General features: G+C 56.1%; 1 protein-coding gene across 2 annotated transcripts in view; it reads right to left on the reverse strand.

Moving 5' to 3' along the window:
* The window catches only part of SMARCC1 (SWI/SNF related BAF chromatin remodeling complex subunit C1), a 76594-nt gene that overhangs the window by 27014 nt on the left and 36625 nt on the right, over nucleotides 1–12955 (reverse strand). For both annotated transcript variants that reach the window (XM_071560334.1, XM_071560333.1), the window contains 2 exons: nucleotides 7090–7348; nucleotides 5772–5933 (listed from right to left, as the gene is read on the reverse strand). In XM_071560334.1, coding sequence (XP_071416435.1) covers nucleotides 5772–5933; nucleotides 7090–7348 — 421 coding nt within the window. The remainder of the gene's footprint in view (nucleotides 1–5771; nucleotides 5934–7089; nucleotides 7349–12955) is intronic.

The following is a 12955-nucleotide window of genomic DNA, read 5'->3' on the forward strand; positions in this document are numbered from 1 at the left end:
TCCAGTTGCTGTCCAGGGGCAGTGCAGGAGCTGCTGAGTCCTGCAGGAGCTGTGGACCTGCTGCAGACAGGCCCTGGGCAGCTCTAAGCCCCTCAAGGCATCAGCTGCTGCTGCTGGTGTCCATTACCAGTAATCCCCATTTCCCTGCTAATTCCTACACTGAGGAAAAACAACACACAGAGTGCTTTGTTTGAACAGCAACAGCTCTGCAGGGCATTTTGGACAAGAAAACCAGACTAAAACATCTGACTGAACAATGATGCTTCTCCCCTTGGCTTATCTGAGGATGATAAACCTACTAATCTGAACTATCTGCCACCATAATTGAATTGAGGGACACTGGGGACACAGCTCCTTCCAAGTTTTATCTCAGAGTTAGGATTTAGTGACCTGATAATGTCAGAGGCAGCATCTCCAGCAGATTTTGTCAGACAGCTCTTTCAAGCCCAGGAGCAGAGTTCCAAATTGGGCTTAGAAGTGTCATCGCTCCCAGGGAATGGGAGAGAAGGATTTACAGAGAAAGTTGGATGTAATCCCTGAGCAGAAAAAAAGGTGGAAATAAAAGTGCAGAACACTCTGAGCGTGTCTGGGTTGGTGCAGTGGAGGATCCTGAGCTCAAACCACAAAGATACTGCACAGAAACACCCACATTTTCATCCTGGTTGGCTCGGCTCACACACCAAGAGCTTCCAAGATTCCTGGTATTGGGATGCAACACAATGGAAAGAAAAGACTGTGACTTTGTATGAACAACCCAAAACAAGCCCAGGGAGAAGGGGACAAAATGTGAGTTCCTCATACAAGGCTCCAAGTCAAGGAAAACAGGCTGGAAAAGCTCCTGCCTGTGGCCCCTCCACTCTGAACTCAGCTTTGAACATGGGAGTTTGGTTTCTGATTACACAACCAAAGAATTCCAGAGGGGTTTGGGTGGAAGGGACCCAAAGCCCACCCAGTGCCACCCCTGCCATGGGCAGGGACACCTCCCACTGTCCCAGGGTGCTCCAGCCTGGCCTTGGACACTCCCAGGGATGGGGCAGCCACAGCTGCTCTGGGCAAATTCCCAGAGGAATTCACAGACCATGGTTAGAGCTGTGAAGGGACTGATGCTGTGGCAGTGGAGGAAGTTCACAGAATCCCAGGAACCCTGAGGCTGGCAAAGCCCTGCCAGCCCCTGGAGCCCACCCTGTGCCCAATGCCCACCTTGGCAAAGCCCTCCCAGCCCCTGGAGCCCACCCTGTGCCCAATGCCCACCTTGGCACAGCCCTGCCAGCCCCTGGAGCCCACCCTGTGCCCGATGCCCACCTTGGCAAAGCCCTCCCAGCCCACAGAGCCCCTCCTGTGCCCAATGCCCACCTTGGCAAAGCCCTCCCAGCCCATGGAGCCCACCCTGTGCCCGATGCCCACCTTGTCCCCCAGCCCAGAGCACTCAGTGCCACGGCCAGTCCTGCCTTGGGCCCCTCCAGGGCTGGGCACTCCAACCCTCCCTGGGCAGCCCCTGCCAGGGCCTGCCCACCCTTTCCAGGCAGCAATTCCTGCTGCTGTGCCCCCTGCCCTGGCCCAGCCTGAGGCCGTGCCCTCTGCTCCTATCCCTGTGCCCTGGCAGAGAGGATGTTCCTCAGGTCAGCAAGAGGCAGGTGCCTGGCTGTGACCACCACAGGACAATCTCCCAAGAGGGAGAAACCACTTGGAGATGAGGAATCATCACCTTTTCCTTCCAGCCTGAACCAGCAGGTATTTTGTGTCTGTATATGAAGTCTTGTTGCTTTGCCCATTATCCCCAAGAACACAGAGCCCTCTCTGCTGGTACCTGGAGAACTCAGAGCCCAGTTCTGACCAAGGCCAGAGAACTTAAACTGCCTTTAGGTCAGTAAGGAAAACTGAAGCATTTCCCTGGAAAGCATTCCCTGCATTTCCAGGCAGATGCAGCACAAGCAGCTGAGGAGCCTCTGCTGGCACAGGAGGAATGAGCAAAGCCTGCAGAGAATGCAGAGAGTCACTTGCCTGAGCTCAGCAAACAGCTTAAGGATGCCCTGCAGCCATCCCAGTGCCTTTGTTTGCAGGGAGGCAACACACCCAACCTGTCACAAGCCAGGCTGGAGTGTTAATATTTAATTGAGAGGAAAGGCACTGCAGCTATGGAAATACCCTGTGTTAGGATAATGATGGATTATTGAAACCATAATTCCCATTTCCCACAGTAAATCAGGACTGCACAGCCTGGGGAGCTTCCCCTGCTCCTGCCTGACAGTGTGGGGGGCACAGCCTGGCCCAGGGGGGCTCCATGGGGAGGGTGGGGGGCTGTGCAGCCCCTGCCCCACACACTGGGGGGCACAGCCCGGCCCAGGGGGCTCCATGGGGAGGGTGGGGGGCTGTGCAGCCCCTGCCCCACACACTGGGGGCACAGCCCGGCCCAGGGGGCTCCATAGGGAGGGTGGGGGAGCCCCCTCTGCCTCACCCATTGTGGGGCACAGCCCAGCCCAGGGGGCTCTATGGGGAGGGTAGGGGAGCAGCCCCTGTGCCACAGCCTGGCCCAGGGGGCTCCATGGGGAGGGTGGGGGGCTGTGCAGCCCCTGCCCCACACACTGGGGGCACAGCCCAGCCCAGGGGGCTCCATGGGGAGGGTGGGGGGCTGTGCAGCCCCTGCCTCACACACTGGGGGGCACAGCCCAGCCTAGGGGGCTCCATGGGGAGGGTGGGGGAGCCCCCTCTGCCTCACCCATTGTGGGGCACAGCCCGGCCCAGGGGGCTCCATGGGGAGGGTGGGGGGCTGTGCAGCCCCTGCCCCACACACTGGGGGCACAGCCCAGCCCAGGGGGCTCCACAGGGAGGGTGGGGGGCTGTGCAGCCCCTGTGGGGCAGTTGCTGGAGCCCAGCAGGAGGACATGGGTGGGCTCAGCCCTCCAGGGGGGCAGGCCCCTCTCCCACAGGCACCTGCACATCCCCAGGCCAGGGGAGCTCTCAGGAGCCCATCCACTGCAGCAAAGTTTGCTGCACTTCACTCAGGCTCTCCCTGGAGACCAGGAGAGAAACCACCTGCCAAAGCCAGATAAAACATCCCAGTGCCAGGACACCTGTGTGGGGTTTGTGTGTGAGAGTGAATCACACCCAGCCCAGGGAGCAGATTTAGCCCAGGTTTAGGTTCCAGCAGCAGGACCCAGGGGCAGACCCCAATCCCTCCAGCACTGCCTGAGGCCCAGAACCTGTGCCAGGGTAAGTACCTGTTGGAGTGGGAGATTAATTGCTCAATTAGCCCCAACACAGACCCTTCAGTGGGGCACCATTTTGGAAAGGTCTGAACATCCATTGTGAGGCACAACCTTAGAGCCTTAGAGCAGCCTGTCCAGAGCAGCTGTGGCTGCCCCAGCCCTGGGAGAGTGCAAGGCCAGGCTGGAACACCCTGGGACAGTGAAAGGTGTCCCTGCCCATGGCAGGGGTGGCACTGGGTGATCCTTAAGGTCCCTTCCAACCAAACCATTCCATGATGGTGATGCCAAAGGGTTTTTGTTCTGATTTTCACATTTTGTAGGTTTTAGGAACACAGTAGTTGTAGATTTTTAGAGGGTTAATATTTCTAACAGTTTAAGTTTAATGCCTTTCTATCACTACCCCTGTCCCAGAACAGGGAGCTCAAATTCCTTTAGTTAATTAATCTTGTTTAGACTCCTTTCCAAGGTAGAGCTGAAGGATATCAGAAGGCCCACAGAATGAAACACAAACAGGTCAGAGTGACCCAAAAGCCAGAACTGGATGAACTCCAAGAGACCTTTGTGTGCTTGAGGAAGAAGAGTTGATGAAGACAGAGGGCCTTGACGACCCCAGACCCAATTCCAGGGGGTTGGACCAGGGGTGGGACTGGGGCTGGACTGAGAAATGTGTAAAGCAATGATTGGAGGGATCTTATTATAAAAGCCATGGAAACAAGAACTGGAGCACATGCCTGTCATCCTGTATTCCTGTGGGCTGTAGGCCCTGTGTTATTAAAGGACCTTTACTTTTTATCTTACCCTGCACTAACGTGGCTCAGAGTCCTGGTTTTGGGGGGAAGGGTCATTCACGGCATCAATGGTATGAGAGCAGAACCCACCACACTCCCACAGCACCTGACCCACTCCAGCCTCCCTCTAACCCCACTGCAGCCTCACTTGATCAACTTAACAGGAATTATCACCAGCTTTTAGAAAACCCAACAGTGAAGACTTAAAAGAGGAGATTCTTGGGTATTAACTTAAGCTCCTCCAGTCTGTTCCAGTCATTTTCCCCTTTCACATCCCATATTGCCTATAATTCACCAATATTAGGAGTTTTAAATTTATTAAGGAGCTGTGATATAACTATTTCTGAAATTTAACAACTGATGAACTTTAATTGCAGAATGGAACTTTAAGCAGGTATTTTTTTTCCTCCACTGTTGCACTGAAATATAAACCCAGCACTCAGTGATTCCATTACAAGGGCCTGGAGTGACAGGACTGGGGAAATGGTTTTAAATGGGAAGAGAGTGGGTTAGATGGGATATTGGGAAGGAATTCCTGGCTGGGAAGGTGGGCAGGGACTGGGATGGGTTTCCCAGAGCAGCTGTGGCTGCCCCAGCCCTGGGAGTGTCCAAGGCCAGGCTGGAGCACCCTGGGACAGTGGGAGGTGTCCCTGACCATGGCAGGGGTGGCACTGGATGGTCCTTAAGGTCCTTCCAACCCAAACCATCCTGAACTCTACTTACAGCATGGAACCCTGAGCAGATGCTGTTCCTGCACAGCTGCAGATAAACACAAACCCTCAGCTCTCCATGGCAAACAGGGCTCCGTGTCAGCAGATCCTGGGGGATGATCCCAGCCCTGCCATGGGAGCCCTGGATCCCCCAGACCCCAGTGCAGCCCCTGGGGGTGGAGGGCACCACAGCTTGCTGAGTGACCCAGTTCAGTGTGGCTGAGCAGCTCCCCCAGGGAGAACCATCTGCTCCTGCCCTAATTTATTCCATTAGTCACAGCCCAGCACAAATCGCATTAGTGGCGACAGGGCAGGATTAGCTCAGAACTCACCACTCAGAAGTAATTGTGTTCTGGGCATCTGCTCTAGGCTCCCCACACAGGACAGGCCCTGCAGAGCCCCCTGTGCAACCTGAGCCCCTGCTGGGGTGAATTCCAGGACCCCGAGCCCCAGCAGCCCCTGTGTGTGCCCAGCCCCTGCCCAGGGGTGAATTCCAGGTCCCCAAGCCCCAGCAGCCCCTGTGTGTGCCCAGCCCTGCCCAGGGTGACCTCCAGGTCCCCCAGCCCCAGCAGCCCGTGTGTGTGCCCAGCCCCTGCCCAGAGCCCTTGTCCAGGGGTGAATTCCAGGTCCCTGAGCCCCAGAAGCCTGTGTGTGTGTGTGCCCAGCCCCTGCCCAGAGCCCTTGTCCAGGGGTGAATTCCAGGTCCTCGAGCCCCAGCAGCCCATGTGAGTGCCCAGCCCTGCCCAGGGGTGACCTCCAGGTCTCTGAGCCCCAGCAGCCTGTGTGTGTGCCCAGCCCCTGCCCAGGGTTGAATTCCAGGTCCCCAAGCCCCAGCAGCCCCTGTGTGTGCCCAGCCCTGCCCAGGGTGACCTCCAGGACCCTGAGCCCCAGCAGCCCATGTGTGTGTGCCCAGCCCCTGCCCAGGGTGACCTCCAGGTCCCCGAGCCCCAGGAGCCCATGTGTGTGTGCCCAGCCCCTGCCCAGAGCCCTTGTCCAGGGGTGAATTCCAGGTCCCTGAGCCCCAGCAGCCCGTGTGTGTGCCCAGCCCTGCCCAGCCCACAACTCACCCATCCTCTCGGGCTCGTCGGGCCCCGTGCCCGCGATGCAGCTGCTCTCCAGCCCGTAGGTGGGATCCACCTTCCCCGAGGCTCGCGCTGCCTCCTGCACCTTCTTCACGTGGGCCTCCACCAGCTCCAGGGGCACCTCCTCCCGCACCCGGGAGAACTCCTCTGGGGGACACAACACCCAAAGTGGCACATGGGGGAGGTTGGCAGCAAAGAAAGTTGTGTTTAATCTGAGCAATGTGCAGGTAGGAAACTCCTGTGGCACAGTGGGCTCTCACAGGTGCAGGTTCCTCTTTTCACATGGGGCAGGGGGGTTTGTCTCTCCTGGGGCAGAAAAGACTTTCTTCCCAATTATAAACAGTTGGGTTTGTCTTTTCAGTGTGGTAGAAAAGAGTTTCTTCCCACTTATATAAAAGTGTGTTTTATGTGGAAAAACAAGGAAAAAAGTGAAAGGAACTATTTCATCAAGTGGACACACCTTGTGTCACTTGAACCTTCTGGTGGGAGGGTTAAAACTGGGGTGCCCTGGGCTGGTGATCACAGTGGGGTTGGATCAAGGGTTGGACTTGATGATCTTGGAGGTCTTTTCCAACCCAACCCATTCTATGGATGTTGCACTGAGTGAGAATCCATCACATCTTGATCCACCACATCTTCATCCACCACATCTTGATCCAACCCTACTGTGATCACCAGCCCAGGGCACTCCGTGCCCTGGGCTGGTGATCACAGTGGGGTTGGATCAAGACATGGTTGGATCAAGTCAGGGTGATCACAGTGGGGTTGGATCAAGTCGTGGTTGGATCAAGTTGGGGTGATCACAGTGGGGTTGGATCAAGTCGTGGTTGGATCAAGTCAGGGTGATCACAGTGGGGTTGGATCAAGTCGTGGTTGGATCAAGTTGGGGTGATCACAGTGGGGTTGGATCAAGTCGTGGTTGGATCAAGTCAGGGTGATCACAGTGGGGTTGGATCAAGTCGTGGTTGGATCAAGTTGGGGTGATCACAGTGGGGTTGGATCAAGTCGTGGTTGGATCAAGTCAGGGTGATCACAGTGGGGTTGGATCAAGTCATGGTTGGACTTGATGATCTGGGAGGTCTATTCCAACCCAATCCATTCTATGATTCTGTGTCCCACCCCAGAGCCCCAACCTGTGAGCCACATTCCCATTTCCCACTCCAGCCATACACACACCCCTATGGTGTCCCCCACCCAGCTCCCCACCCCATGATGGCCCCCACCCCAGGGTGCCCCACCCCAGGGTGCCCCCCACCCCAGCCACACACACACAGCCCCTGCCCCAGGGGCAGCTGTGCCATACCCAGGGCAGCCTTGGCAGCGGCCGAGGCCACACGTGGGTCCACCACGGAGGCCAGGAAGGCCACGGTGCTCATGACGGGGTTGCCCGACTGGCTGAAGGGCACGGGCTGGTAGGCCAGGGGGCCCAGGGAGGCGTCCGAGTTCTCCAGGTAGGGGTCCTCGATGGGCAGGCGCAGGAAGTGCAGGATGCACTCGTCCTGTGTGCGGCTGCCCACGTGCTCCGACACCTTGTTCCAGTCGTCCTTGTACATCTCCAGAGCCTGCAAGGACAGGGAAGCACTGCAGGGACAGCCCTGCCCTGGCACAGGGCCTGGCAGTGCTGCCCACCGTGCTGGGGAACAGCAAACAGCATCAGACAACCACCAAACATCTCCTACTCCTGGCACTGAAATGACCTGCACAGGAAACATCAGACAACCAAACACCCCCTTTCTCCTGGCACTGAAATGACCTGCACAGGAAAGATCAGACAACCACCAAACACCCCCTACTCCTGGCACTGAAATGACCTGCACAGGAAACATCAGACAACCACCAAACACCCCCTTTCTCCTGGCACTGAAATGACCTGCACAGGAAACATCAGACAACCACCAAACATCCCCCTTTCTCCTGGTACCAAAATCATCTGCACAGGAAACATCAGACAACCACCAAACACCCCCTTTCTCCTGGCACTGAAATCATCTGCACAGGAAAGATCAGACAACCACCAAACACCCCTTTTCTCCTGGCACTGAAATGACCTGCACAGGAAACATCAGACAACCAAACACCCCCTTTCTCCTGGCACTGAAATGACCTGCACAGGAAACATCAGACAACCACCAAACACCCCCCTCTCCTGTGGCACCAAAATGACCTGCACAGGAAACATCAACACCTCCTGGGACACCAGTGACATCGAGCCCAGGGAGCACCACAGGAGCTGATGCTGTCACTGCATCCAAAGGAATGGTTGGGAAATTGGGGATTTGCTGATATTTGCTCAGTTGGTGTTTCCCATTTGCTCTCCCAGAGGACTCTGCTCGTCCTGCCAAACCTCAGACCCCTCAGCTTCCCTCACTCTGCCCTGAGGGTCCCTGTGCTCTCCCACAGCAGCTCTCTGGGGCTGGGACAGGATTTGTTCCCCACATGTGCACTGGCTGTGATGGTGAGATCCAGTTTTTAGCTCCCACAGATGTTATGGAAGTGGAAAAGCACCAAACCAACAGAGCAGGGGAAAGGGGGAAGTCTGTCCCACATCCCAGAGGAGACCAGTTCTCCAGGAACTGCTCCCCAGTGTGCTCTGAGTTAACAAACCCTTTCTGGGTACATAAACACCTCATAAAACAAGAACTTCCAGGTCAAATCAAAGATTTTTGTAATTCAGAATTTCAGTAATTTTGAAACTTACTTGAGAAGAGCCTTAAAACAAATTAACAGCAATGAGTGACTGAAGGCCCTGCTTTAGTCTATGAAAACCCAACAGATGACTCCTGTAAAACCCTCCAAGTGGTGGTCTAATAAATTATTATCCCCTAAAAAGCCTTCTTTTCCCTGAAAACTGTCCTAGTGAAGCACTTGGATAACATAAAATTAATGTTGAATTATCCTCAATTATTCCACATTTCTGAGACAATTCCTGGGGCAGTCACAGAGAAAAAGCAAAAAGCCATTTGAGGTCCAGGCAAAACATGTTCAGTGTCAAAAGAAAACACATTTTCCCAAATAAACCTTTCCCACAAGGCTGAGAACTACCAGAAACCTCAATCCTGAGGGTCAGTCTGAATGGTTATGACTGAATTAAGCTGCAGAGCAATGAGGGGAGAACTCAGAGCTGGGAAGGGCCCAGGACTTGTCATCACCTGCACAGAGTATCAAGGCCAGGTTGGACAGGGCTGGAGCACCCTGGGACAGGGGGAGGTGTCCTGGCACTGGGTGGGCTTTGGGGTCCCTTCCAAACACACTTTTTTCAGTTCTGGAGGAAAAGTGGTTTTGTACTTTTTCAGTTAAAACACGAGCTCTGAGAATTGAAGGACAACGAGCTGAGCAGAGCCCGGGCAGGCCATGGGTGCAGAGGGGCAGCTGGATCCTGGGGATGCTCCTGAGTCTGCAGGGATGGGGCACAGACTGACCCCAAGGGCAGTGACACCCACAGGAGTCAGGGATCCAACAGGCACAGAACAACCAGCAGGAAAAGGCCCAGGTGGCTCAGCAGGTGGAGCTTTTCAGCCCCTGCCCAAGAGTGGTGGAGCCTTCACTGGGCTGAGGATGAGGCTGCTCTGCCCCAGCCAGGGCTCCCTGTCTGAAGGGAGGGGAATGAGGGCAAACTCCAGCATGGAAAGCCACTGGTTCCTGCTCCTCCCTATGGGAATGCTGAGCCCCCCCCCAGGGCACATCTGTGGGAATGCTGAGCCCCCCCAGGGCACATCTGTGGGAATGCTGAGCCCCCCCAGGGCACATCTGTGGGAATGCTGAGCCCCCCCCCCAGGGCACATCTGTGGGAATGCTGAGCCCCCCCCCCCAGGGCACATCTGTGGGAATGCTGAGCCCCCCCCCCAGGGCACATCTGTGGGAATGCTGAGCCCCCCCCCCAGGGCACATCTGTGGGAATGCTGAGCCCCCCCCCCAGGGCACATCTGTGGGAATGCTGAGCCCCCCCCCAGGGCACATCTGTGGGAATGCTGAGCCCTCTCAGGGCACATCTGTGGGAATGCTGAGCCCCCCCAGGGCACATCTGTGGGAATGCTGAGCCCCCCCCCCCCCAGGGCACATCTGTGGGAATGCTGAGCCCCCCCCCAGGGCACATCTGTGGGAATGCTGAGCCCCCCCCCCCCCCAGGGCACATCTGTGGGAATGCTGAGCCCCCCCCCCAGGGCACATCTGTGGGAATGCTGAGCCCCCCCCCCCCAGGGCACATCTGTGGGAATGCTGAGCCCCCCCCCCCCCGGGCACATCTGTGGGAATGCTGAGCCCCCCCCGGGCACATCTGTGGGAATGCTGAGCCCCCCCCGGGCACATCTGTGGGAATGCTGAGCCCCCCAGGGCACATCTGTGGGAATGCTGAGCCCCCCCAGGGCACATCTGTGGGAATGCTGAGCCCTCCAGGGCACATCTGTGGGAATGCTGAGCCCCCCCAGGGCACATCTGTGGGAATGCTGAGCCCCCCCAGGGCACATCTGTGGGAATGCTGAGCCCCCCCAGGGCACATCTGTGGGAATGCTGAGCCCCCCCCCAGGGCACATCTGTGGGAATGCTGAGCCCCCCACCCCCCCCCAGGACACATCTGTGGGAATGCTGAGCCCCCCCAGGACACATCTGTGGGAATGCTGAGCCCTCCCAGGGCACATCTGTGGGAATGCTGAGCCCCCCAGGGCACATCTGTGGGAATGCTGAGCCCCCTCCCCCAGGGCACATCTGTGGGAATGCTGAGCCCCCCCAGGGCACATCTGTGGGAATGCTGAGCCCCCCCCCAGGGCACATCTGTGGGAATGCTGAGCCCCCCAGAGCTGAGCTGGGTGGGAGAACATCCAGGAGCTGTCCAGGCCCACGAGCAGGACGGCAGGGGGGGCTCTGAAGGAAGGAACAGTTTGGTTTGGGAATGCCCTGGGCAGCCTGGTCCTGCCACAGGGATCAGCATTCCCAGGCAGTGCTGAGCTCTCCTCCTCCCTCCCTCTGAGCTTCCAAGGGTTTAATGAGGACAACAAGGAATAATGAAGAGTCATGAGTTCAACAAACGAGAACCTGCTCAGTTCAGTCAGTGCCATTCAAGGGAATGTTTCTCCCTGTTCATTCCTCCTTTCCCTCACTCCATGGCTGGGCTGTGAGGTCTGTGCCAGTCCCCAGGTGCCACCAGGAGCTCAGCTCTGCCTCCCCAAACCCCTGGCTCTGCCCTCTGCTCCTTCTCCTTCACTGCCTTCCCCCCCTGCCACACCAGTCCCTCTCCCAATCCATGTTCTCCCTAAGAACAGCTGGGAATGCACTGACAGAGCTCTGTGGAGACAGAGGGGGTGGCAGGGGGGGATTCAGGGAGGGCAACTCTGTCCCCCCCAGCAACTCAGTCCACAGGACAGTAATTATTGCAGATATGATTTATGAGTTGGAACTCACTGCATCTCTGTCTGCCCAAAGCTGCCCTGAGGATTTAATTGGACTGAGCTGGCTTGTTACAGCCCAATTACTTATGCTTGAACTGAAATACTCTGCACTGATTTATTCAGACCCAGAAAAAAGAGCAGCAAACCCACTGTTAATGCACATTCATTGAATCAAATTGCACTCTCAAAAGGTAGGGGGTTTTCTGTTGTTTTAAACAAATAAGTCACTGGATTATTTCACTGGGCTACAACTTGTTGTGTCTGACCAGAAGCTACAAACACACAAAGTGCTGCATTTTAAATAATAATAATATTATAAATTTAAATAATAGATTTAAATCAATAATAGAGGAAAGAACCCAGTATATCAAGACACCAGCCTTGTTTCTCCCTCCAGGAAAACATCTGAGCTGTTTACACCCTACAAGCCAAAGTTCCTCCATGTGCCAATAGAAGAGTGTTGGCTCAACAGTGAATATCAACCTCAAATAAACATTAAAACCCAGAAGTTTGGGCTGTTTGGTGACCACCCCCAGCTGGGAGGGCTGAATCAGGGGCTGAGTGTTGCTCAGCACCATCCTGGCCCCTTCTCCAGGCTCTTCCCTAAGAAATCAACTTTTCAGTGGGTTTATTAACACACGGGAAGACAAAAGGCTGGAACAATCTGCCTCAAGCTCTCCAAGCAGAAATCAACAGAAACAGAACTCCAAGCTGGAATTTTAGAACCCTGAATTACCCAAAGGGAAACAAATCAGCCATGGAGCTGCTGCCCCACAGGAACATTCCTGGAAAAGCAAAGCTGGGGAGATGATTTTTCTTCACAGAAGTGGCAGCACTTTAAATTATTTCAGGCCACTGAGATTCCTCTTCTGATGAAGCCCAGAAAAACAACTGTGCCCTGATGTCAGTGTGAGACACCAGCACAGCCTCTGCAGGGGTTGGGCTTCCACCCCAGACAGGAATTCAGGAGCTCTGACAGCCCCAAGTGCTTCAGGAGCACCAGATGAGGCACCCTGGGCACAGGAACCTGGAGGCCAGACAGGAATTCAGGAGCTCTGACAGCCCCAAGTGCTTCAGGAGCACCAGGGGCACACCCTGGGCACAGGAACCTGGAGGTCAGAAGGGAATTCAGGAGCTCTGACAGCCCCAAGTGCTTTAGAAGCACCAGATGAGGCACCCTGGGCACAGGAACCTGGAGGCCAGAAGGGAATTCAGGAGCTCTGACAGCCCCAAGTGCTTTAGAAGCACCAGATGAGGCACCCTGGGCACAGGAACCTGGAGGCCAGAAGGGAATTCAGGAGCTCTGACAGCCCCAAGTGCTTCAGGAGCACCAGGGGCACACCCTGGGCACAGGAACCTGGAGGCCAGAAGGGAATTCAGGAGCTCTGACAGCCCCAAGTGCTTCAGGAGCACCAGGGGCACACCCTGGGCACAGGAACCTGCAGCAGCCCTGGGAGCCCATTTTACAGCTCAGGGTGTTCCCTGCAGACTCCCAGACAACACCCCAAGTGCAGCTCCCTGGCAAAGCCCAGGGGATGTGTGGGGTGGAAGAGCCCCCCGAGGGTCCCTCCTCAGTGGCAGGAGCCAGGGAAGTGTTTGCTCACCATTCCAGCCCCAGTGAGCTGTTTCCCTCTGCCCACCACCAGAGCCCCAGCCTGGGAAGCTCCTCAGCATTCCCAGGGATTTATCAGAGCACTCAGTGAAGCCCCTGCTGGAATTCCCACCCAAGGCTGGAATTCCACACCCCTGTTTCCCCCTGCTGGATGAGGACACCTCCCTGCCCTGCAG

This window comes from Pithys albifrons, chromosome 7, assembly GCF_047495875.1.
Source record: "Pithys albifrons albifrons isolate INPA30051 chromosome 7, PitAlb_v1, whole genome shotgun sequence".
Taxonomy (NCBI): Eukaryota; Metazoa; Chordata; class Aves; order Passeriformes; family Thamnophilidae; genus Pithys; species Pithys albifrons.